Raw genomic sequence first — 26,778 nt, 5'->3', positions numbered from 1 at the left:
TAACAAGGGAAGTGCATCACATCTCAAGTCATTTAAGACTGTAGGACTGTTTTCACAGACATAGAAATATCCTTCTTCTTGACTAAATTGAACTTTATTCTGGACTATTGAAAATATTGTCATGTCGATCTCATGTCAGTCCTTGCATCTGTAGCTGTCTGAATTTTGGCAGTGGTTATGTTTCCCAGGCCCATCCCTGAGCTTTCTCAACAAATGGACAGACTTTCCTGATACTCTGAGGTTTTGTTGAATAAAGAGGATTTTCTTTGGTGGAATCTCCCTTTAACTTCTTTCTGCCTCATTCTCAGTCTAGTCTCAACAGACAGTCTAGTCTCAACAGACAGCCTGAAGTTCCTATAGCTGCCGACTAGTCAGAGAGCAGTAGTCCCAAGTTTGCTTTCCATAGCAACGTCCCGATTCTCCACCCTTTTCCGGAATTGTGCACTTGAACACTCCCTGTCATTGTTTTAAAAGCATGCGATTAGTATAAGTAAGCATTGGCTGAAGGGAGTTTCCACCATTGTGAAATCCATGTGAGAAAGTGTGAAGTTATTTGCACACTTCGGGATGTCCCCTTCACTAAGATTTCTTCCATTTGGCAAACTCATCTTCGCCCTCCACGGCCTTGATGTCACCCACGGCAATCAGCAGCTGCGCCAGGTAGTACGTCGTCATGATGATTTGCCTGCCGTGCTCCAGGGGCTCCGTCGCTTTGAAGGTCTGCAGCGCCAGCGTGAGGTCAGAGGTCATGAAGATCAAACTGCCCAGCATGATCAGCGGGCGGCGGGTGAGAACCGCCAGCGTAGCCATCAGAACGATCAGAGCCACGTACACCCCAACGCCGGGAGTCAGAACGGCCGCGTCCGGTGTCTTCTGCAGGAAAGGGAAGAGGTAGGCGTAGACGCCTCCCCCCAGCAGCCACAGGATCAGGCAGAAGAAGTAGGACAGGGAAGAGGAGGGGCTGAGGGAGGAGTAACGAGTGGAGAGGAAGGTGAGGGAGTAGATCAGGTGGGCCAAGGCGAAGGAGGCCATTCCTGAGGAGAGGATTAGAGAGAGAACAACATGACTTTATTGGCCGTATTCCACCTGAAATAGAGATGTCTATTTGCTTTATCCACCCCCACAAGACACACACAGCTGCAGGTCAGCTGTAGTGCAACACCCCAAGAGCAGCAATTGTGGGTTAAGTGACTTGCTCAAGGGCACAACAGCAGGTGATGGCGCCATACATGGTTAATAGTCATTGAAGTATGTCAGAGTACTCCAGTGGAGTTACACAACAGCCACCCTGCAGTGACATCAAGTCAGACATGGGATTCAAACTGCTTGCCCTCTCTAACCTCTAGGCTATCTGCCATGTCTGCAGTGTCTGCAGGAGTTTATCAGTAGCAGTAGAAAAAGCTCTCGTTACCATGGAGAAACAGCTCGGGCCATATGAGGCAACAGTCTCCGCCTGCCGAGAAGATCAGGCCCCCCGCCACGCCGAGAAGACTCCTCCCCCCTTCGTAGCTCAGCACCAGGAGAGCCAATGAGATGACAGGAGCGGCCTTAATAGCCGCAGCGAGGACGGAGGGGGAGGAGTCAGGGATCCACAGATAGAAGTAGACAGCGATGGCCAGGAAGAACGGCGAGAGAGAGAGAAACAGAACACAGTACTGAGAGAGAGAGAGAGAGAGAGAGAGAGGAAGGGGAGACGAGAGGAGAGGAAGAAGGGAGGTAGTTAATATGAGAGATTTACATTATGGTTTTAAACACAAACCCAAAAAATGTGCGTGTGTGTGTGTCTATGTGTGCATGCGTGTGTGTGATTAGAGGTAACGATCATACCGTGTTCCTGCGCTGTCTTTGGTCATAGGCGGCTGTTTCAAGGATGTACTGAGAGAGAGGGAGAGAGAGAGAGAGGAGAGGAAGAAGGGATATAGTTCATATTAGAGATTTACATTATGGTTTTAAATGCAAACACAAAAATGTGTGTGCGGGTGATTCTGCAACTACGTGAACTTCTATGTCCTCAGGGTCAATTTTGGGGATTTTATTAAAACATATATGTTTTTATTCTTTATATGTTAAGTTCACACCACAATCACAACATATTTTTTTCAACACCTCTCTCTCTCAAGTATTTTAGCTACTTTTCAGATGCATTTTATACCTCAATTTCACTGTTTTGCCTTTGTCCCTGACCCAGACTTTTAAGCTTCTACTATGTTTTTCTATGAGAAAACATTAATAATTATACAGTATGTAATGTTATCTTCTAGAGAAAGAGTCAATTAAATAAAATCTATATCAATATTTATTGTGATTATGCACTTTATATTGTTATTTACACAAAATATACCTGTCCTTTGGTAGTGTTGTCATTGCCACCACTGAGGGCAAATTCCTCATGAATAAAGTTTTGTCAAGAGAATGTTAATTTAGTTACCATGGAAACTGATTGTGACACTGAAGCACATGGCTGCAGCAGACAGTTGTTCCAGAAGTGATGTCCAGAAGTTGAAGAAAAATCTAGGTAAATATTGCTTGTGTAGAGAATATTTTTATTGTCAGTCATTTCCAAACAGGCTATAATTTGTTTAATTTGTGGTAGAATTTGGATTATTTAAATATATTTGATGTATTTAGTGTAAACTATATGCTAGCTGTAATACTGGCCAAAGCATGCTAAGCAGTCTGTCATTTTTCTCCAAAAACAGTAGAAGCGTAATTTCCATCACAGTCATTTCCATCACAAACTTAACTGTGGTGGAAATGACAGAACGTGGTGGAAATGACAAAAATCAATTACCTTTTTTTTACTTTAGGCTTATTTAATCATGTTTTAAATTACTTTAATCTATAAAATGCTCCAAGGTGTGCACAATTGGAAAACTTAAGTAGTATTTTTCTTTGTTTATAGAAAATGCCACATAAAACAGCACAGAGGTCACAGACATAGAAACAAAATAAAAAATGATCCTATACGATACCAGGAACATCTGTAAAAAGACAGGGAGAGATACTGGAAGAAAAAATAGATAGATTTCACTTCTATCTCTGAGCTTACAAAGCGAGAACAAAGAAGCAAGAGATGGCAATGGAAATGCAACCAACGGAATAGAAGACAGACTTTAAAGAGAACAGTTGCAATGGAGACCTACCTATCAGGCAACACACCACCTCAGTCACCAGATGACTTGCAGCCAGAACATGAGGCTAACATACCTGCCCCTAACTTACCTGCCCTGATACCCCTTCCTCATCTTCTGCAACAGGAATGAGAAGGTGAATACTTGCTGGGATGAAAAAGGTTGGAAGAGATCGCTCAAAAACATAGAGATCTTTGCATGACAAATGTCAAACTTGATAAAGCTTAAAAAGGAAAACTGAGAAATACAAAAAAAAGGTATGATCAACTGATGAAGAAAATGGAGAGACATGATTCCCCAAAGACAAAACAGAAAAAAAACTTGAGAAGGATTTTATTGTTTCAAAATGCCATCATTGTAGAGTTCAAGCAACAGTATAAACAAAATGTGCAGTGCCAAGGACAAACAAGTGGCTTCAAAAATGATCAGAGGCAACCTCCTGAGAAAGTATGGCCTGTTCAAAGCCTGAGGAAGGCACAGTGATGCCAAAACGTTGGTAAATACCCATTCAATTGCTGGGAGATTATACATGGAGTGTGTGACTTTCTTTATTTTTATAGTTTATAGTTTATTCGCCGTTAGTCAGCACCTCCACAACAAAGTATTATTCTGGGTGTGCGCCAGCTCATGTTTTTTATCTGGTCAAAGCCACAAACAGAGAAATGAAAACAAGCCAACAAGTCTTCAATACTCCAGAAAAAAGCAGTGTAACATACACTGCTCAAAAAAATAAAGGGAACACTAAAATAACACATCATAGATCTGAATGAATGAAATAATCTTATTAAATACTTTTTTCTTTACATAGTTGAATGTGCTGACAACAAAATCACACAAAAATAATCAATGGAAATCCAATTTATCAACCCATGGAGGTCTGGATTTGGAGTCACACTCAAAATTAAAGTGGAAAACCACACTACAGGCTGATCCAACTTTGATTTAATGTCCTTAAAACAAGTCAAAATGAGGCTCAGTAGTGTGTGTGGCCTCCACGTGCCTGTATGACCTCCCTACAACGCCTGGGCATGCTCCTGATGAGGTGGCGGATGGTCTCCTGAGGGATCTCCTCCCAGACCTGGACTAAAGCATCCGCCAACTCCTGGACAGTCTGTGGTGCAACGTGGCGTTGGTGGATGGAGCGAGACATGATGTCCCAGATGTGCTCAATTGGATTCAGGTCTGGGGAACGGGCGGTCCATAGCATCGATGCCTTCCTCTTGCAGGAACTGCTGACACACTCCAGCCACATGAGGTCTAGCATTGTCTTGCATTAGGAGGAACCCAGGGCCAACCGCACCAGCATATGGTCTCACAAGGGGTCTGAGGATCTCATCTCGGTACCTAATGGCAGTCAGGCTACCTCTGGCAAGCATATGGCAGTCAGGCTACCTCTGGCGAGCATATGGAGCATATGGATGGTCTCTCATATCATTGCTATGCAGATGACACACAATTAATCTTCTCCTTTCCCCCTTCTGACAACCAGGTGGCGAATCGCATCTCTGCATGTCTGGCAGATGATGACGGATCACCACCTCAAGCTGAACCTCGGCAAGACGGAGCTGCTCTTCCTCCCGGGGAAGGACTGCCCGTTCCATGATCTCGCCATCACGGTTGACAACTCCCTTGTGTCCTCCTCCCAGAGTGCTAAGAGCCTCGGCGTGACCCTGGACAACACCCTGTCGTTCTCCACTAACATCAAGGCGGTGACCCGATCCTGTAGGTTCATGCTCTACAACATTCGCAGAGTACGACCCTGCCTCACACAGGAAGCGGCGCAGGTCCTAATCCAGGCACTTGTCATCTCCCGTCTGGATTACTGCAACTCGTTGTTGGCTGGGCTCCCTGCCTGTGCCATTAAACCCCTCCAACTCATCCAGAACGCCGCAGCCCGTCTGGTGTTCAACCTTCCCAAGTTCTCTCACGTCACCCCGCTCCTCCGCTCTCTCCACTGGCTTCCAGTCGAAGCTCGCATCCGCTACAAGACCATGGTGCTTGCCTACGGAGCTGTGAGGGGAACGGCACCTCCGTACCTTCAGGCTCTGATCAGGCCCTACACTCAAACAAGGGCACTGCGTTCATCCACCTCTGGCCTGCTCGCCTCCCTACCTCTGAGGAAGCACAGTTCCCGCTCAGCCCAGTCAAAACTGTTCGCTGCTCTGGCACCCCAATGGTGGAACAAGCTCCCTCACGACGTCAGGACAGCGGAGTCAATCACCACCTTCCGGAGACACCTGAAACCCCACCTCTTTAAGGAATAGGATAAAGTAATCCTTCTAACCCCCCCCCCCCTTAAAAGATTTAGATGCACTATTGTAAAGTGGTTGTTCCACTGGATATTATAAGGTGAATGCACCAATTTGTAAGTCGCTCTGGATAAGAGCGTCTGCTAAATGACTTAAATGTAAAATGTAAATGTGCGGCCCCCCCAAAGAAATGCCACCCCACACCATGACTGACCCACCGCCAAACCGGTCATGCTGGAGGATGTTGCAGGCAGCAGAATGTTCTCCACGGCGTCTCCAGACTCTGTCACGTCTGTCACATGTGCTCAGTGTGAACCTGCTTTCATCTGTGAAGAGCACAGGGCGCCTGTGGCGAATTTGCCAATCTTGGTGTTCTCTGGCAAAGGCCAAACGTCCTGCACGTTGTTGGGCTGTAAGCACAACCCCCACCTGTGGATGTTGGGCCCTCATACCACCCTTATGGAGTCTGTTTCTGACCGTTTGAGCAGACACATGCACATTTGTGGCCTGCTGGAGGTCATTTTGCAGGGCTCTGGCAGTGCTCCTCCTGCTCCTCCTTGCACAAAGGCGGAGGTAGCGGTCCTGCTGCTGGGTTGTTGCCCTCCTATGGCCTCCTCCACGTCTCCTGATGTACTGGCCTGTCTCCTGGTAGCGCCTCCATGCTCTGGACACTACGCTGACAGACACAGCAAACCTTCTTGCCACAGCTCGCATTGATGTGCCATCCTGGATGAGCTGCACTACCTGAGCCACTTGTGTGGGTTGTAGACTCCGTCTCATGCTACCACTAGAGTGAAAGCACCGCCAGCATTCAAAAGTGACCAAAACATCAGCCAGGAAGCATAGGAACTGAGAAGTGGTCTGTGGTCACCACCTGCAGAACCACTCCTTTATTGGGGGTGTCTTGCTAATTGCCTATAATTTCCACCTGTTGTCTATCCCATTTGCACAACAGCATGTGAAATTTATTGTCAACCAGTGTTGCTTCCTAAGTGGACAGTTTGATTTCACAGAAGTGTGATTGACTTGGAGTTACATTGTGTTGTTTAAGTGTTCCCTTTATTTTTTTGAGCAGTGTAATTAGCACAGCCTCAGAAGAGAAAATCACTATATTCAATGAACGCGATGTCAACAGTAGAGCAACAACATGGAAAAGGACACACTAACAAGGAGAGAGGGAAAAAAAGCATAAGCACTTCTTGAATGGCACAATTCAGAACCCTTATCAGTATTTGAAGAGGGAATATTCAGATTAAAATGTCCTACTATGAATTCTGCAAAATACCTCTTTTTGGGTTGTCAAGCCAACAGTCCAGCATAGGGACAAAACCCGCGGCAACCTCCAGTTCATGGCAGACAAACTACAGTATCACGAAGTGATCAGCTGCAGCAACAATGAGAACGTTTTTGAGTCTTTGTGCTGTGAGAACCTGAAGAAAGAGTGTATGTACACAGAGTGCTCCCTTTGTCAAGCAAAAGAGCTTAAACATCTGACTTTGATGCTGGTGAGCAGACATGGTGGTTTGAGTGGGAAAACAAAGCTGAAGAGAGAGAGAAAGAAAAACAAAGAGGGAAACATGAAGAAGTTCACTGTACATCTGACAGTAAAAGAAAAGGTTTGTGGCACACTGCAGATTCTACTGGAGGACTTCTCCAAAGGATTGAAAGAGAAGTTGGGGAAACACATGTACAACATTCGACCACAATACTCCAAACTGATGGAATTAAAAGAGAATCTGCGGAAAGAGGAGATCATCGTGCATATTGACTTTGTAGAGAACTCAGGGGCGCAACTTTCACTGGGGACATTCTGAAATTGCATTTTTGTCCCCTCCAGTTTTATCATTTGAATGTGGTACAAAATGAGGCAACGGTGTGCTTAGGACGATGCAGACACCTCCGAGCGGTCGGGTAGGCTGTTTGGAGTGTTTATCTGTGTAACGGTTGTCGTCGGATTGAGACCAAAACGCAGCGGGTATATGTGTACTCATCTTCTTTTATTAAGGAAAGAAGGAAAAAACCAAAATAAACACGTACACCAAAAGAAACACAACGGCAAATAAACAGTCCTGTAAGGCCATAAGCTATACATGGAACAATCTCCCACAAACACTAAACCCAAACACATACCTATATATAGGACTCTCAATCAGAGGCAACTAGAAAACACCTGCCTCCAATTGAGAGTCCAACCCCAATAAACTAGACATAGAAATACAAAAGACTAGAGACCACATAGAAATACAAACCTAGAACATAACCCCAAAAACCCGGAAATAATAAATCAAACACCCTACTACATAAATCACCACCCTGAACCACATAAACAAAATACCCTCTGCCACATCCTGACCAAACTACAATAACAAATAACCCTTATACTGGTCAGGACGTGACAATCTGACTGGATCAAACAAATTATAATAAGTATTTCCCCCCCACTTCTAAAACCAAAGTTGTGCCACTTAGAGAACTACCTGTGTAAATACACCAGTGAAATCCAGGCAGTTCACTTTAGTGATTCTCACAAGCAGGTGACCCTCCACCCTCTGCACTGGCCTACTTCCTTGAGCTCTGCCCATCGGCTACTTTTAGAATCTTATTTTATTTTAAATGAATTAAATGTTTAGCAATGGTTGTTGTTCAAAAGGTTTGCAATAAAATATTGTTTTCATACGTTTTTTTAACATAGATGTCATTTCCACCACACCTTGTAATTTCCACCACAGCCATATGTTTTAGGTAAATTAGTATATTATGTATAATTTACATTGATTGATTTGTTTTAGATAGGGAAATCATATGGTTGTTATCATAATCTGACAAAAAGGTTGGGTGGAAATATCTTCTTTTTTTATGATAAATAAATGCTTTCAGCTGTCACAAAGGCAAGTTTATACATTCAGGTATTGTGTTGAATTATTCATTTTAGGAAAACCTTAAAAAGCACTTCAAATAATATTCAATGAAAGCTAATGTACAAATGTATAAGAAATATGTTATAAATTAATTGCATGATATTTAATTTTCAACAAAAATGGATGTTTAATGATGTGATGGAAATAACATTAGTCTATGGCTGTCTGAAAAATATTACTAAAATATATCAATTCCTGAATAGTACGATCGCAGCCATTATCAGATATTATTTCTAGACAAATCAAAGACAATTATAATACTGGTAAAATGGTGTTTCAATACATTTTAATTTCTGAATGCTTGCCGGGCCAAAGTGCCCGAAGTTGCAGAATCACCCATGCATGTGTGTGTGCGTGTGTGTGTGTGTGTGAGAGAGAGAGTCTCTATGTGTGCATGCGTGTGTGTGTGTGATTAGAGGTAACGATCGTACCGTGTTCCTGCGCTGTCTTCGGTCATAGGCGGCTGTTTCAAGGATGTCCATCTCTCTCAGAACCAAGGCCTGTATGTATCTGGGCTGTACCTGTTTCCTTTCTTCAGTCCTGCCTCCTTCCAGAGTATTTCATGTGTTTCTCTTTTCCTCTGTACTTCTCTCTCTCTTTCTCACCCTTCTCTGGTTCAGTCTGTCTGAGTGTGTCCCTGTCTCTTGGTGCCGGTCGACATTGAACTTTGGACCAGTCACAGTGACACGTTATCTGTCAGATTGCTCAGTTATAATCAATGTCTCCTCCTCTCAGTTTTCATGTTCAACTCTGCTCATCCAACTGGACCAGATTAGTGACATCATCAACTTGAGGGTGAAGTTGAACTGGGCCAGAGCCATGTATTAACCCCTTGCAGAGCCTGTTATATATGGAGGTGGAGTATCTTTGTTGAGCGGATGTCTCCAATTGACACCCTTCTCATGTTTTTAATGTTTTCCTTTGAAAAACCTGCCGATCAGGTTCAACAACAGCCTTTCAACATCCAACTGTCAGTTGGCAGGCGCAGGAGAAGGCGTAGGAGCAGGAACAAGTGCAGCTCTACTGCAATAGGAGAAGACAACACCTATGACATATTTATTTCAAACATCTGCCAACATAAAAGTCAAGTCTCCGCCAGCCATTAACGTTGTTTTCAGAGGGCATAACCGCTTCACAATCATGGTTTCACAATAAACATCATGCAAATAAGTATTTCTCTTTGTTTATGTGTTCATTATAGGCACACTAATGCAAAACGTTTTGCAACAGAAAATGAACAGCGGTTCACCTTGACACTGTGAGGGGTTTGACCTCAGAGCTCAAACCAGAGAAGCACAGCCTTCTTCTATGATGCTGCAGCCTGATAGCCTGAGGAAACCAAAGGAGAAAATATACACAATATAAATATTCCAGAAAATATGTCAGTTTTGAAACCTGGCCCAAGTGAAATGTAAGTTAAACTCCATGAGGGTTAACCTTACCTCAGTGTCTCCAATTTACATTGTAGATTCCAGGAGTGCCACTTTTGTTTTAGAAGTGGGGGGGACATAACTTGGCGGGGAGTCTGGGGGTCCTCCCCCAGAATTGTTTTGCGCTTCTAAAGCTAATTTCCAGCATTTTTACACAATCCAATATGCCTAAATAGGTATCTCCCCTGACGTGGGCTTGTTTTCAATACAGACTCCTTTAGTCGTACAGTATTCCATATAAGGCATCCAGACCTTTTGAAAGTTGCCCAGTATACCCTTAATCTTGCAATAAATCAAATCTAGTGATACATAACTTGACATTGTGGGAGGATAACCAACTTTCCAATTAATAGCAATGCATTTCTTAGCTGCTACAAATCCTAGGTTACATAGTTTCTTCAGATAACAGTCTCTAGTATCAACATTTCCAAGCAAACAAAAATAGGGAGAAGGGAGAATCTGTAGACATGCTGAGATAAAAGAACATACTCTTTGCCAGAATTCAGCCAGCCTTCACAAGACCATAACATATGCAAATATGTCCCCTTTTGTGATTTACACCTCCAGCAGAGGAATTACACTGTCATATAGTATGTTCTTAAACTGCACTAACTTATGTCTGAGATGATATGAATATGACTGGGCATTCGCACATATCTGTATCCATTCATCATCATCAATAGCTTCTACCAGGTCTTCCTCACATGTTTGTTTTACATGTCTTGTGTCATTGGGGAAAGTCTCTATCAACCCTTGATACAGTTTGGAAATCAACTTTGGAGGTCTGTCAGACTGTCTTAAAATATAATCTGGCTTGTCCAGTGTTTGCTGCACAGAGAACAAAGTATTGTATCTGCAAAAATTCACCTCACCTCCATCACAGACTGGTCTTCCCTGGCTGCCTGACACTGCTGAGACCCCTGTCACTGTCTGATCCTCCTAAAATGAGGCATGACAAAGAATTATCTTGGTGTACATTTATACATTATATTATCCAAGAATAGAATCAATGGATCAATAATTTAAATGACCTTTATTTCCAGATCCCAGAATGTAGCTTTAAGCTTAAGCTGCTGTCCTGTTGGTCTACCCATCAATTCAAAATGGAACTTTGTATCATTCACTGTTATTGTTAATATACTGCAAAATTCACCTGAGCTCCGTAGACCCTATTTTTGTTGTCGCACAAATGATTTAGAAACGGTCCTCTTTCTGCTTTGTATGCATTAGACTACAGTAATTTCCGGACTATAAGCCGCAACTTTTTTCCCACGCTTTGAACCTCGCGGCTTAAACAATGACGCGGCTAATATATGGATTTTTCCCACTTTCACATTTTTTTTCTCAAGAAAAACACATTCTGTGACGTGCTCAGTTTTTTGGCGGCATGAAGCTTTCATTCGACCAATGAAATTGCCGAACGGGTTAAGGTCAAACAACTTTTTTGTTTACTGTTTAGATTCAATCGAGCGCTCTCAAACTTCCCATCATTCTGATTACGGTAGTCATTTTGTCACCCTCATCATGGCAAAGACACGGAGAAATGCATATGATGCAGCTTTCAAGTTGAAGTCGATTGATCTGGCTGTTGGAAAAGGAAATAGAGTTGCTGCACGGGAGCTTGGTCTTAATGAGTCGATGATAAGACGTTGGAAACAGCAGCGTGAGGAATTGACTCAGTGCAAAAAGACAACTAAAGCTTACTGCTAATTTTTTATTTTTGTTACAAGCCGTGTTTTGTTAAAGCCTATTTATTTTTGTTACAAGCCGTGTTTCGTTAAAGCCTATTTATTTTTGTTACAAGCCGTGTTTCGTTAAAGCCTGTGTAAAGTTCATTTGTTTCAATGTATGGCACTTTTAGTTATCATGTGTCTTATATAACCATACCAAACGTAACACATACTAATTTCAGTGTCCCGGATTTACATGGATTATGTTACATCTAGTCTATGAGACCAGGCTGCTGCAGCTGGCACCACATCTATTTTCTGTGATTTTTGTTCCATCTCTGCAGTGTCATCGCAGCCCTAGCAGTTAGCTGTACTTTAAAGCTTTTTAACTTCACATATATCTGTGAACAGCGGCAGCGTAGCCTAGTGGTTAGATCGTTGGACTAGTAACCGAAAGGTTGCAAAATCCAATCCCACGAGTTGACAAGGTACAAATTTGTCATTCTGCCCCTGAACAAGGCAGTTAACCCACTGTTCCTAGGCAGTCATTGAAAATAATAATTTATTCTTAACTGACTTGCCTAGTTAAATGAAGGTAAAAAAACACATGGATTAACAGTAGGGTAGCCTATTTCCCTAGTTAAGCCATTTGGAAAAGTTGCCTACATGTCTTTTGTGTCCTGCAATCATTTTCCACACAACTAGCCCGCATACTGTATAAGGAGGTGGAGTTTTCGTTTTGTGCACATCCACCTGGTGTCACCAATTGACTCCTATTTTTTGTTTTCATTTTCTCCTCCCCTTTCCTGCGAAAACCCCTGCGTTCAGGTTCAACAAGAGTCTTTCAGTTGTTTTTCAACCGTTCAAGATGAGCCCAACTGCTATCAGACAACACCCATAACGTATTTATTCAAAACATCTGCCAGCACAAAGACTCAATTCACTGCCAGCCATCAGGATTAAAACCGCTTTCAGAGGGAATAACTGCCGTGCAAACTTGCTTTCACAATAAACATTCTACAAATCACTATTTGTCATTCTTTGTTTATGTTCCTGCATAGCCAAAGATTGAGTCCCTGGCTACACAGGGATGTGTTCCGTATAGACACACTAAAGCAAAACATTTTGCAACGAAAAATGAAAATCTGTTCATGTAGACATATCTAGGCTACTCTCCCATTTCACATTACTGAACATTTTCCAGCAACTGAACTAAGCTTTGGAAATGCACATACAGTGCCTTGCAAAAATATCCCCCCCCGGCGTTTTTCCTATTTTGTTACATTACAACCTGTAATTTCAATTTATTTTGGGGGGGATTTCATGTAATGGACATACACAAAATAGGCCAAATTGGTGAAGTGAAATGAAAATAATAACTTGTTTAAAAAAATTCTAAAATAAATTCTAAAATTTAAAAGTGGTGCGTGCATAAATATTCACCCCCTTTGCTATGAAGCCTTTGCTATGGTGCAACCAATTACCTTCAGAAGTCTCATAATTAGTTAAATAAAGTCCACCTGTGTGCAATCTAAGTGTCACATGATCTCAGTATATATACACCTCTTCTGAAAGGCCCCAGAGTCTGCAACACCACTAAGCAAGGGGCACCACCAAGCAAGCGGCACCATGAAGACCAAGGAATTCTCCAAACAGGTCAGGGACAAAGTTGTGGAGAAGTACAGATCAGGGTTGGGTTATAAAACAAATATCAGAAACGTTGAATATCCCACGGAGCACCATTAAATCCATTATTAAAAAAATGGAAAGAATATGGCACCACAACAAACCTGCCAAGAGAGGGCCGCCCACCAAAACTCACGGACCAGGCAAGGAGGGCATTAATCAGAGAGGCCACAAAGAGACCAAAGATAACCCTGAAGGAGCTGCAAAGCTCTACAGCGGAGATTGGAGTATCTGTCCACAGGAAGCCGTACACTCCACAGAGCTGGGCTTTACGGAAGAGTGGCCAGAAAAAAAGTAATTGCTTAAAGAATACAATAAGCAGACACGTTTGGTGTTCACAAAAAGGCATGTGGGAGACTCCCCAAACATATGTAAGAAGGTACTCTGGTCAGATGAGATTAAAATTGAGCTTTTTGGCCATCAAGGAAAACGCTATGTCTGGCACAAACCCAACACCTCTCATCACCCCAAGAACACAATCCCCACAGTGAAGCATGGCAGCATCATGCTGTGGGAATGTTTTTCATCGGCAGGGACTGGGAAACTGGTCAGAATTGAACGGATGATGGATGACGCTAAATACAGGGAAATTCTTGAGGGGAAACCTGTTTCACTCTGCCAGAGATTTAAGACTGGGACGGAGGTTCACCTTCCAGCAGGACAATGACCCAAAGCATACTTCTAAAGATGCATCTCAAGATACCCAGGTGCCAACAAAACATCTCGCCTTGAGGACTGAGTTGTCAGCCTAAATGGTAATGCAAACTGATGTTCATTATTATGTTATATTATCATGCTGTCTGGAATGTAATTTGCCTAAGCACTTACAGGGCTGTTCTAGAGGATCTGACAACTGGGAGAAGTTTGAGAAGAGATACATCATATCAGATGCATTTCCTCGGGTCAAACACATCCAGCTTCTTTAAGGTCAGCAGCATGAAGACCAGAGCTGACCTCTGTCTAACATTTAAGTCATTTAGCAGACGGTCTTATCCAGAGCGACTTACAAATTGGTGCATTCACCTTATAATATCCAGTGGAACGACCACTTTACAATAGTGCATCTAAATCTTTAAGGGGGGGTTAGAAGGATTACTTTATCCTATCCCAGGTATTCCTTAAAGAGGTGGGGTTTCAGGTGTCTCCGGAAGGTGGTGATTGACTCCGCTGTCCTGGCGTCGTGAGGGAGCTTGTTCCACCATTGGGGTACCAGAGCAGCGAACAGTTTTGACTGGGCTCAGCGGGAACTGTGCTTCCTCAGAGGTAGGGAGGCGAGCAGGCCAGAGGTGGATGAACGCAGTGCCCTTGTTTGGGTGTAGGGCCTGATCAGAGCCTGAAGGTACGGAGGTGCCGTTCCCTTCACAGCTCCATAGGCAAGCACCATGGTCTTGTAGCGGATGCGAGCTTCGACTGGAAGCCAGTGGAGAGAGCGGAGGAGCGGGGTGACGTGAGAGAACTTGGGAAGGTTGAACACCAGGCGGGCTGCGGCATTCTGGATGAGTTGTAGGGGTTTAATGGCACAGGCAGGGAGCCCAGCCAACAACGAGTTGCAGTAATCCAGACGGGAGATGACAGGTGCCTGGATTAGGACCTGCGCCGCTTCCTGTGTGAGGCAGGGTCGTACTCTGCGAATGTTGTAGAGCATGAACCTACAGGATCGGGTCACCGCCTTGATGTTAGTGGAGAACGACAGGGGTGTTGTCCAGGGTCACTCCAAGGCTCTTAGCACTCTGGGAGGAGGACACAAGGGAGTTGTCAACCGTGATGGCGAGATCATGGAACGGGCAGTCCTTCCCCGGGAGGAAGAGCAGCTCCGTCTTGCCGAGGTTCAGCTTGAGGTGGTGATCCGTCATCCACACTGATATGTCTGCCAGACATGCAGAGATGCGATTCGCCACCTGGTTGTCAGAAGGGGGAAAGGAGAAGATTAATTGTGTGTCATCTGCATAGCAATGATATGAGAGACCATGTGAGGATATGACAGAGCCAAGTGACTTGGTGTATAGCGAGAATAAGAGAGGGCCTAGAACAGAGCCCTGGGGGACACCAGTGGTGAGAGCACGTGGTGCGGAGACAGATTCTCGCCACGCCACCTGGTAGGAGCGACCTGTCAGGTAGGACGCAATCCAAGCGTGGGCCGCGCCGGAGATGCCCAGGTCGGAGAGGGTGGAGAGGAGGATCTGATGGTTCACAGTATCAAAGGCAGCAGATAGGTCTAGAAGGATGAGAGCAGAGGAGAGAGAGTTAGCTTTAGCAGTGCGGAGAGCCTCCGTGACACAGAGAAGAGCAGTCTCAGTTGAATGCCCAGTCTTGAAACCTGACTGATTAGGATCAAGAAGGTCATTCTGAGAGAGATAGCAAGAGAGCTGGCCAAGGACGGCACGTTCAAGAGTTTTGGAGAGAAAGGAAAGAAGGGATACTGGTCTGTAGTTGTTGACATCGGAGGGATCGAGTGTAGGTTTTTTCAGAAGGGGTGCAACTCTCGCTCTCTTGAAGATGGAAGGGACGTAGCCAGCGGTCAAGGATGAGTTGATGAGCGAGGTGAGGTAGGGGAGAAGGTCTCCGGAAATGGTCTGGAGAAGAGAGGAGGGGATAGGGTCAAGTGGGCAGGTTGTTGGGCTGCCGGCCGTCACAAGACGCGAGATTTCATCTGGAGAGAGAGGGGAGAAAGAGGTCAAAGCACAGGGTAGGGCAGTGTGAGCAGGACCAGCGGTGTCATTTGACTTAGCAAACGAGGATCGGATGTCGTCAACCTTCTTTTCAAAATGGTTGACGAAGTCATCCGCAGAGAGGGAGGAGGGGGGGAGGGGGAGGAGGATTCAGGAGGGAGGAGAAGGTAGCAAAGAGCTTCCTAGGGTTAGAGGCAGATGCTTGGAGTTTAGAGTGGTAGAAAGTGGCTTTAGCAGCAGAGACAGAAGAGGAAAATGTAGAGAGGAGGGAGTGAAAGGATGCCAGGTCCGCAGGGAGGCGAGTTTTCCTCCATTTCCGCTCGGCTGCCCGGAGCCCTGTTCTGTGAGCTCGCAGTGAGCCGTCGAGCCACGGAGCAGGAGGGGAGGACCGAGCCGGCCTGGAGGATAGGGGACAGAGGAAATCAAAGGATGCAGAGAGGGAGGAGAGGAGGGTTGAGGAGGCAGAATCAGGAGATAGGTTGGAGAAGGTTTGAGCAGAGGGAAGAGATGATAGGATGGAAGAGGAGAGAGTAGCGGGAGAGAGAGAGCGAAGGTTGGGACGGCGCAATACCATCCGAGTAGGGGCAGAGTGAGAAGTGTTGGATGAGAGGGAAAAGGATACAAGGTAGTGGTCGGAGACTTGGAGGGGAGTTGCAATGAGATTAGTGGAGGAACAGCATCTAGTAAAGATGAGGTCAAGCGTATTGCCTTCCTTGTGAGTAGGGGGGGGGAAGGTGAGAGGATGAGGTCAAAAGAGGAGAGGAGTGGAAAGAAGGAGGCAGAGAGGAATGAGTCAAAGGTAGACGTGGGGAGGTTAAAGTCACCCAGAACTGTGAGAGGTGAGCCATCCTCAGGAAAGGAACTTATCAAGGCGTCAAGCTCATTGATGAACTCTCCAAGGGAACCTGGAGGGCGATAAATGATAAGGATGTTAAGCTTGAAAGGGCTGGTAACTGTGACAGCATGGAATTCAAATGAGGAGATAGACAGATGGGTCAGGGGAGAAAGAGAGAATGTCCACTTGGGAGAGATGAGGATTCCAGTGCCACCACCCCGCTGGCTCGATGCTCTAGGGGTATGCGAGAACACGTAGGCAGACGAGGAGAGAGCAGTAGGAGTAGCAGTGTTATCTGTGGTAATCCATGTTTCCGTCAGCGCCAGGAAGTCTAGGGACTGGAGGGTAGCATAGGCTGAGATGAACTCAGCCTTGTTGACCGCAGACCGGCAGTTCCAGAGGCTGCCGGAGACCTGGAACTCCACGTGGGTCGTGCGCGCTGGGACCACCAGGTTAGAGTGGCAGCGGCCACGCGGTGTGGAGCGTTTGTATGGCCTGTGCAGAGGGGAGAGAACAGGGATAGACAGACACATAGTAGACAAGCTAGATGAGAGTTTAGATTTTGAGAGACTTACTGATCTCAGGTAGCTTTGGAACTCCTCCACTAGAGAATGATCATTCAGTTCATTCAGACAGTGGAACAGATGGATGCACCTCTCCAGAGGAAGTTTCTTTCTGATCTTTTCATTGATGTAATTGACTATTTCCTTGTTGCTCTGTGAGCCGCTTCCTGTTGGTGTCAGTAGGCCTTGTAGGAGATGCTGATTGGAGTGCAGTGAAAGGCCTAGAAGGGAGTGGAGGAAAAGGTCTAGATGGCCATTTTCAAACTGCAAGGCCTTGTCCACTGCATCTTCATATAGACTGTTTTTTGGGGGGAGGGATTTCTCTTTAGCCATCAGATTGTTTTTGTTGTTAGTGAACATGAGGAACACATATAGTGCAGCCAGAAACTCCTGGATACTCAGATGTACAAAGCAGTACACCTTTATCTGGTTAAGCCCAGACTCTTCTCTGAAGATCTGAGTACACAGACGCATCCTTGATGTCAATGCCACGCTCTCTCAGGTCTTCTTCATAGAATATCAGATGGCCTTTTTCTAGCTGTGTCAGAAACAATTCCTTATCCCAGTGAGAATCATTGGCATGCTCTACAGGATAGTTCTGACTCCTCAGTTTTGACTGGAAGATCAAGAGGTGAGCTTACATTTGAGTCAGATTCTTGGGTATCTCTTGACTCTCTGCTTCTCGTATTAGTCTCTCTAGGACACTGGCTGAAATCCAACAGCACACTGGAATGTGGCAAATGATGTGGAGGCTCCTTGATGTCTTTATGTGTGAGATGATTCTGCTGGCCAGGTCCTCATCACTGAATCTCTTCCTGAAGTACTCCTCCTTCTGTGGGTCATTGAACCCTTGTACCTCTGTCACCTGGTCAACACACTCAGGAGGGATCTGATTGGTTGCTGCAGGTTGGGTGGTTATCCAAATGTGAGCAGAGAAAAGCAGACCCTTTAATGAGGTTTGTCAGCTGAACATCCACTGAAGTTGACATCACAGCAGATGTTATTATTCTGGAAATCCAGAAGAAGGCGACATTCATCCAGACCATTAAAAACAAACACAACCTTTTAGTTCCTGAAAAGCAAGTGGAAAGATAATCTGGATGTCTTGATTTGCTTTTCCTTCAGCCCAGTCCAACATGAACTTCAGCACAGACACTGTTTTTCCAATGCCAGCAACTCCCTTTGTCAGCACTGTTCTGATAGGCTTGTCTTGTCCAGGTATTGGTTTGAAGATGTCATTGATTTGGATTGATGTCTCTTGTTCTACTTGACAACTGCATGCTGTCTCAATCTGTCTCACCTCATGATCATAATTAACCTCTCCACTTCCACCTTGTGTGATGTAGAGCTCTGTGTAGATGTTGTTAAGAGGTGTTGTTTTTACTTGATCTTCAATGCCCTCAAATAAAGAATATGTCCTATTCTTCAAGTAGGATTTCATTTTCTCCTGTATTTCTGTCTTAATGAAAACAGTTGCGTACCTATATGTGGAAAAGATGTTGAATTGAATTACATTTATTTGTGTAAAAAGTATAAAATATAAACTCTAATCTGGAGTTAGCTAGGCTAAGTGAAGATTAAATCACAAAAAGGTGCATTTACTGGGAGACAATGCCCTCTGCATCTCCTGATAGTTACACTAAACCTTGGAACAGTCTCACTATTATAGTCATCATACTATTTTATTTACATTTCTAGTATAAAGTCAGACTGAATGATGGTGTCCTGTAGACAATTAAAATCCTATAAGAAGCTAAATTGCGCGTCCTGAATGATGAACGGGAGGCTATTATCTGGAAATTCACAGAGTAAAGGTACTAGATGTTGTCAGACACATGGTTGGTGAATAAAATGAGTCGAAAACAGGTAGGATGCTGTGCAAACTGCGATCACTCACACTTTCTCATCAGTAGGGACTCTGGTTTGACAGTAGCAGCCAATGTGTGGTGTTCAATGTAGGACTACATTCTATGAGACTTGCCGGACTGGACATTAAGCTGTTAATCCACTTGTCCTTTAGACAAGGAGGTGACTGAAAATGTTGTTGTGTTGTGTGATGAAAGAAACCACTTTACAAATTAAAATGCATTATTATTCCCATAACATTATTACAGAAAATCAGACAAATTATACTACCTATCTGCCTATTGGCTACTTAACTTATTCAAGACTGTCTCAAAACACAACACTGCCCCTTTAAGACAAAATTAAAGCTCTTTATCTGACTCGCTTTTCAAAGGTGTCTAGAAATGTACACGTTTAGTGCTCTTGTAGGAAACAGTCACCCCTATTGCTGACTACACATTATCTATAACTGGACTAATAACTCACTAACTAGCAAAGGATTTGAACAAAATGTGCACACGTGGCTACACGCAGCTCTGATTGTTTATGCCACACCGGTCTGTGTACAGTACTGGCTGAGTAGGGCGTCTCAATGCAATAGAATCCTACTACCATGCATTCTGCCTACAACAAAATCTCTTGCATAATTTGTTTCTATTCGGTATGTTGCATTGAAAGTGGCTAATATTATGTTGATTTGATCACAATTGCCACAATAAAGGGAAAGGTTGATAGTGTTAACAGGGAAAACTCTACAACAGTGGTTACCAACCTTTTCTTAGTCAAAATGCATGCCGAAATCTACCGCTCAGATCTTTTTTTTTACTTGCCTTAAAAAAAGCCTATGCAACATTAACCAATTAAAAACAGTGCTGTACCAATGAGGTGTGCGCAGTAAGCTATAGGCCCAATACATTATCACATTATCATTGGCTATGCTTGAATTGTCCTGCCAGTGCATTATTGTTCGGGACATTTAAAAAACTGATATTTAAAAATGTGAGGTAGGCTATTTGATCACACCGGTAAAAGACCTGTTGTTATATTACCTGTGAAGCACAGCTGAGTGAGCATACATTTAAATAATTTGCTTTTTATTTTTATTTTACTGGGCTGACGGTACCTGCATCTGATGGTCAGTCTCAGCGGAGGGAGAGAGCAGCATTCCTCCATTCCTCCACTGACCAAAAATGGACACCATCTTCCAGCTGCTGTCGAAACTCGAGTCGCACTGCATTATTTCTGCATCATGCACAAATTCATGTTGTTACTCCTATGAACATTGAAAGTGAAATATTTCTCGATATTAAAAAAGACCCAAGCCACTAATAATAACAACAACACAAGCCTATAGATACACTTTCCTCCTCATTCATTAATGCTGCAGTGCTTGTTGTAGCGCTGAGTGGAAATAGGAAGAACGCGCATTTTATGGCTTTTAAAAGAGTTGAATACAAAGTGTTGACAGTGCTGAGTAAGAACTTAAACATGAACTCACTCAAACATGAACTCACTCATAAAAACAGCAGCTCTTTGCTGTATTCGTTGACAGTCTCTCTCTAGACATGGTTTTAAATGTTTTGAAATCTCACAGTATCAACTTTGCTGTAGCTTTCTTTTATGCCGTTTCTGCAGACTCTGTCATCTGAGCCATCTGATTGGCCAGGACACTTGATTTGCTCTCTGGGCCCACCGGGAAGGCATAGTTTGTACTTTCAGACACACGAAATGGTTCAAAATAGCAACAGTTCAACTACCTGGCGTGCAGGGCAGCTGGACTATTGCGCAGAAATATCAACCAACAGTGAGAAACACCAGATTGAACTTCACGAAACTTTCTAGTGCAGTGGTCACCAACCGGTTGATCGCAATCAGTTCAACTGGTCGATCTCCAAGGAATTCCTAGCTGATCGCCAAACATTTCTGTAAAAAAAACAATGATAAAGCCTTGTTTTTTTATCAGTCTCAGGCTTAAAGCCTTTTTTTTTTATTAGTCTCGGCTGTTGCTGGTAGATGCACCCGATTTAGCAGTCCAGGGGGAGCTTGGCGGAAGTCTGAGCTAGGGAACAGTGGTTCTACCTTGAACCAAAAGGGTTCTACGCGGTGGCGTGGGAACTCAGGGAACCCAGGCTTCCCCCAAAAAATTATGTACATACTGTATATACAAATGTTTTATCTTTCGTCTCTCTGTGTTTCATAATTTTCCTTCAACTCGCAAGAGACTGAATATGTCTCACAGGAGAAAGCATCCGAGCGAGCGAAACAGCGCCCCTCTGCCTGTCCACGTGTAGGCCATCTATCTGATGCTGTCTGGTCCAAACGAGTATGACATTGTTGCCGCCCGTAGCATTGAATTGTTGCATCTCGTTGTGTTGTTGTCCTCTGGTGGCTAGCTAAAATTGTCACTTTACTAAATTAGCTATGGATGTAGATAGGGATTTGGACTTGTTCTCCGTACTGGCAAATGGTTAAAACTGCGATTCTTATCCAACCATTAATTCATACATTGTTGTGCCCCTGGCCTGAGAGGATGTCAGTTTCATACGTAGCTAGATGTAGAAGGCTAGCTAACGTTGCCCATTAATGTAAATTAGGCTAGTGAGCAAGCATTTCACCCAGGTAAGCTAGAGCCCTATTCGGAAGGGATACATTTTACTGAAGGAGCTCAGGTAATGTAATTATGTGCACGAGCACAAATCACAACATATGTCATTTTAGTCCCATCCAAATCTGCCTTGTCACAAATTTTTACTAGGCAGGAAGGTTATTATCCCAGCCCTAAAAACCTATTCAGCAAACTCTCAGGTCCTCTGATAATACCTTTCCTGTGTGAATTATCATCCCTGTGTTTTGAGGGATATTAAAGAGTTTAACAGGTGCTGCACCCAGTTTGGGTAAGAAGAACATGGCAACAAATTGATGCTTCAAACATGTGCTATGGATCTAGCCTACAGATTAATTATCTGTTTTGTCATATGTCAACTTTCCTAGTGCCATACTTCTCTTTTAAAAGATGAAGTGGACGATATTGTGCCAATTAATTATTAAATTGCCAAATACTTCAGGTAATTAAATGTCTGCATGGGTTACAGTTCATGGATGTTAGGCTATTGATAAGCATTATTATTTTGACTTTCTCCGAACTGAAGGCCATTAGGCCAATATTAGGCTGTCCCTAGACATGTGAAATATCTTCACGCCTACAAGAGCCTCCAGGCTTCCGTCATAACGGTTCATTTTGAATGAATCATCCACTGGAAAAATGACATGCTGGGGTAGTAATTACATAACCGACGTTCTATAGTAATACTAGTTTCGTGGGAATAGGGCTTAGGACAACAACAAATAAAGGTGTGTACTGTATGACAGAGTGATAGACCATTTTGTCAACATGGAAGAGAGGAGGATGGCATTGGTGTTTCTCTACAAATATTTAGCTTATGTTGATTGGACTAAATTGTTTTTGGTATCTTTTAGTTTTCACTGAATTAGACTAAGCATAGGTGATTTGATGATGTTGAAATGGTGCTGGAGTAGTCGAAGCGACTTGCAGTAACTCTCCGTGGTATTAAATCAATAGTTGTTTAGTGGTCCGAAAATGTCGGGAACATTAACTTGCTTGACCATGGTGTACTGTAGGCCATGTAACTGTCTGTTATTGTAAATGCAATATGCTTTGTGGACTTCACCAGACAGATGTTGCTCTCCGGTTTTGTGATTAAACAAAGGTGTAGTTGAATATATTCTGCAACTGTGTCTTCTTATTGTCTCGGCCTTAGGCCTACAGTTGAAGTCTGAAGTTTACATACACCATAGCCAAATACATTTAAACTCAGTTTTTCACAATTCCTGACATTTAATCCTAGTAAAAAATCCCTGTTTTAGGTCAGTGTCACGTCCTGACCATAGAGAGTTCTTATTTTCTAGTTTTGTTTTTCTATGTTGGTGATTTGAATGATTCCCAATTAGAGGTAGCTGGTAATCGTTGTCTCTAATTGGAGATCATATTTAGGTCTAAACTCTCAGTTAGAAACACTTTTGTAATCACTAGCTTGGATGGTACTCAAATCAAACAGGTCTCTACTTAGGGGTATGGTTAGATTCTGTGTACTTCTGGCCCTTCTTTGGACACTGTGTTAACAACCCTCCGGATGAACTTCAATGCCATACAACTCTCCTTCCGTGGCCTCCAACTGCTCCTAAATACAAGTAAAACTAAATGCATGCTCTTCAACCGATCGCTGCCTGCACCTGCCCGCCTGTCCAGCATCACTACTCTGGACGGTTCTGACTTAGAATATGTGGACAACTACAAATACCTAGGTGTCTGGTTAGACTGTAAACTCTCCTTCCAGACTCACATCAAACATCTCCAATCCAAAGTTAAATCTAGAATTGGCTTCCTATTTCGCAACAAAGCATCCTTCACTCATGCTGCTAAACATATCCTCGTAAAACTGACCATCCTACCGATCCTCGACTTCGGCGATGTAATTTACAAAATAGCCTCCAATACCCTACTCAACAAACTGGATGCAGTCTATCACAGTGCCATCTGCGACCTGTACGCTCTCGTTGGCTGGCCTTCGCTTCATAATCGTCGCCAAACCCACTGGCTCCAGGTCATCTACAAGACCCTGCTAGGTAAAGTCCCCCCTTATCTCCGCTCACTGGTCACCATAGCAGCACCCACCTGTAGCACGCGCTCCAGCAGGTATATCTCTCTGGTCACCCCCAAAGCCAATTCCTCCTTTGGCCGTCTCTCTTTCCAGTTCTCTGCTGCCAATGACTGGAACGAACTACAAAAATCTCTGAAACTGGAAACACTTATCTCCCTCACTAGCTTTAAGCACCAGCTGTCAGAGCAGCTCACAGATCACTGCACCTGTACATAGCCCATCTATAATTTAGCCCAAACAACTACCTCTTCCCCTACTGTATTTATTTATTTTATTTATTTTGCTCTTTTGCTCTTTTGCTCTCCAGGATCATGAAGCCTTTGAGTGAGATACTGATAAAATGTGAAACGGATAAGTTGTATGAGCTCTTTTAGGCCTCAGTCTAGTGGTCAGAAAAGCAACTGTTTTGCATGAATAGTAATCAATCATATACAATGGAAGAGAAATTTTTTACATTTCTACTTTGCACTTTCTTCTACTACAAATCTACCATTCCATTGTTTTACTTGCTATATTGTATTTACTATGCCACCATGGCCTTTTTTTGCCTTTACCTCCCTTATCTCACCTCATTTGCTCACATTGTATACAGACGTATTTGTTTTCTACTGTATTATTGACTGTATGTTTGTTTTTACTCCATGTGTAACTCTGTGTTGTTGTATGTTGTCGAACTGCTTTGCTTTATCTTGGCCAGGTTGCAATTGTAAAGGAGAACTTGTTCTCAACTTGCCTTCCTGGTTAAATAAAGGTGAAATAAAAATAAATAAATAAAAAGATGATAGGCTTTCTTTTAAAAAACATGTTACTGAATTGGGAAAAAAGCTCAAATTCAAGATAGGGTTCCTTTACAGAAACAGGGCTTGTCTGTCCTCCGTAAATAGAAAACAAATTGTGTAGGCTACTTTTATGTCCGTTTTAGATTATGGTGATATTATCTATATGCATGCATCGGCAAACACATTAAAACCACATTAAAACCATTAAAACCACTGGATGCTATTTACCATTCAGGCACTCAGGTTTATCACGGGTGATAGTTACAAAACTCATCACTGTATCCTTTATCAACATGTGGGTTGGGCCTCTCTATCTGTGAGGCGAGAGCAACAGGCTCTCTTGTTTATTTATAAAGCACTTCTTTTAAAACTACCTCCATATATATCACTCAGGTTTATCACGGGTGATAGTTACAAAACTCATCACTGTATCCTTTATCAACATGTGGGTTGGGCCTCTCTATCTGTGAGGCGAGAGCAACAGGCTCTCTTGTTTATTTATAAAGCACTTCTTTTAAAACTACCTCCATATATATCATCATTAATTTCCACTAGATATACAAATTTTAAAACCAGATCACAGATGTGGATTACATTAGAGACTCCTGCGGTCTCCACAGAGTTGGGTAGGACTGCCTTTAGTTCCTTTGCACCTTATTTATGGAACAAACTGCAAATCCAACTTAAGTTAGACACTCTGGTGTCCCTTGCCCATTTCAAAAATGTTATGGAGGATCAATATGATATTGTCTGTGATTGTTTCTGTTGAATTGCGTCTTTGTTTTGTATGTTTGAAATGTTCTTGTCTGTATGCCTAAAACTGTACATGTCAACATGTTTAGACAGGGCACAGCCGTAAAAGAGATCCAGGTCTCAGTCTGTATTCCCTGTTAAAATAAAGATTTTAAAAAAAAATTAGCTGTTTTTCTCACCTGTGTTTATGGGATATTGTTTTGAGTTAGTGCACGTAGCATCTCTGTAGTCATGGTTCGTTGTTAGTTTATTGTTTATGTGTTTTTTGTCTTTTCTTAGTTTCACTTGCAAAATAATAATGTGGAACTCAACTCACGCTGCGCTTTGGTCAAATCATTATGACGATCGTGACAGTCAGTTAGGATCACCACTTTATTTTAAGAATGTGAAATGTCAGAATAATAGTAGAGAGAATGATTTAGTTCAGCTTTTATTTCTTTCATCACATTCCCAGTGGGTCAGAAGTTTACATACTGTCACGTCCTGGCCAGTATATAAGGTTAATTGTTTTGTAGTTTGGTCAGGGCGTGGCAGGGGGTATTTGTTTTATGTGGTTCGGGGTGGTGTGTTTGTGTAAAGGGTGTTTGATTTAGTAATTCCGGGTTTTGGTTTATGTTTAGTTAATTCTATGGTTAGTCTAGGTTGTGTGTTTCTATGTTTGGTTGATTGGGGTTGGGACTCTCAGTTGAAGGCAGGTGTTGTCTATCTGCCTTTGATTGAGAGTCCCATATATTAGGGTGTGTTTGTATGTGTGATTTGTGGGTGATTGTTCTGTGTTTTGCCTTGTGCCTTACCAGACTGTTTTTGTTGATCGTTCGTGTTTTGTTATTTTGTACGTTCATTTTGAAGATAATTAAAAATCAAGATGAGCATTCACGTACCTGCTGCGTATTGGTCCACATTTTCTGATGACGATTTCGCATTATCGTCAGAAGACGAAAACAACTGTGACAGAATCACCCACCACCAAAGGACCAAGCAGCAGAGGAAGGAGCAGACGGAGTTCGAGTTGGACTGGCGGGAGAAGTGGACTTGGGAGGAAGTTCTGGACGGGGCCGGACCTTGGCACCAGGCTGGGGATTATCGACGCCCGCAGTGGGAAATTGAGGCAGCCAAGGCAGAGAGGCGGTGGTACGAGGCCAAGTACGCGCTGAAGGAGAAGCACGAGAGGCACCCCCAAGAAAAGTTTTGGGGGGGGCACACGGGTAGTTTGGCTAGGCGTAAGAAGAGCCGGAAGCCAGCTACTCGTGGTTATATGGAGGAGCGTATGGGGTGGAGAGCGCTATGTTTCGCTGAGGAGCGCACTATCTCACCCATACGCACGCACAGTCCGGTGCGCGTTATTCCAGCCCCTCGCAGGTGCCGTGCTAGAGCGGGCATCCAGCCTGGTAGGAGGATGCCTGCGCAGCGCATCTGGTCGCCGGTACGCCTCCGAGGACCAGGCTACCCAACTCCCGCTCTACGCACGGCTACCATCAGGCCCCTGCACAGCCCAGTCTGCCCTGTACGAGCACCCCGCTCGTACAGGGCTACTAGTTCCATCCAGCCAAGGCGGGTTGTGCAGGAGGTAA

The 26,778-nt window shown here is 43.7% G+C and overlaps 2 protein-coding genes and 1 long non-coding RNA gene across 4 annotated transcripts in view; 2 read left to right on the top strand and 1 right to left on the bottom strand.

Annotated features, from left to right (window-relative positions):
* hpbp1 (Hsp70-binding protein 1) overlaps positions 1–26,778 on the top strand; it is a 74,285-nt gene that overhangs the window by 29,448 nt on the left and 18,059 nt on the right.
* Positions 76–9,075, bottom strand: LOC123743387 (lysoplasmalogenase). 2 transcript variants are annotated; one of them, XM_045719797.1, is made up of 4 exons: positions 8,730–9,075; positions 1,828–1,875; positions 1,412–1,655; positions 76–1,034 (listed from the first exon to the last, which is right to left on the bottom strand). In XM_045719797.1, the coding sequence occupies exons 1-4, from the start codon at positions 8,778–8,780 to the stop codon at positions 580–582; spliced, it is 798 nt and encodes a 265-aa protein (XP_045575753.1). In that variant the 5' UTR covers positions 8,781–9,075; the 3' UTR covers positions 76–579. The 2 variants fall into 2 exon arrangements, with proteins under 2 accessions (XP_045575753.1, XP_045575754.1); XM_045719798.1 differs by lacking the exon at positions 1,828–1,875.
* LOC123743389 (uncharacterized) lies at positions 2,379–3,063 on the top strand. The gene is made up of 2 exons (XR_006770153.1): positions 2,379–2,515; positions 2,903–3,063. It is a non-coding gene; the product is annotated as an uncharacterized lncRNA (long non-coding RNA).

This window comes from Salmo salar, chromosome ssa06 (assembly GCF_905237065.1).
Source record: "Salmo salar chromosome ssa06, Ssal_v3.1, whole genome shotgun sequence".
In the NCBI taxonomy this organism is placed as follows: Eukaryota; Metazoa; Chordata; class Actinopteri; order Salmoniformes; family Salmonidae; genus Salmo; species Salmo salar.
The sequence above is the reverse complement of the archived record's forward strand: the minus strand, read 5'-3'. Positions and strand labels throughout refer to the sequence as shown.

Bases quoted from the DNA above. Each gene is read 5' to 3' on its own strand.
- LOC123743387 (XM_045719797.1), bottom strand. From the start codon at position 8,780: ATGGACATCCTTGAAACAGCCGCCTATGACCGAAGACAGCGCAGGAAC. The intron at 1,876-8,729 runs GTACGATCGTTA...CCTCTCTCTCAG, and splicing joins GAAGACAGCGCAGGAACACG to TACATCCTTGAAACAGCCGC. The intron at 1,656-1,827 runs GTATGATCGTTA...TCTCTCTCTCAG, and splicing joins AAAGACAGCGCAGGAACACG to TACTGTGTTCTGTTTCTCTC.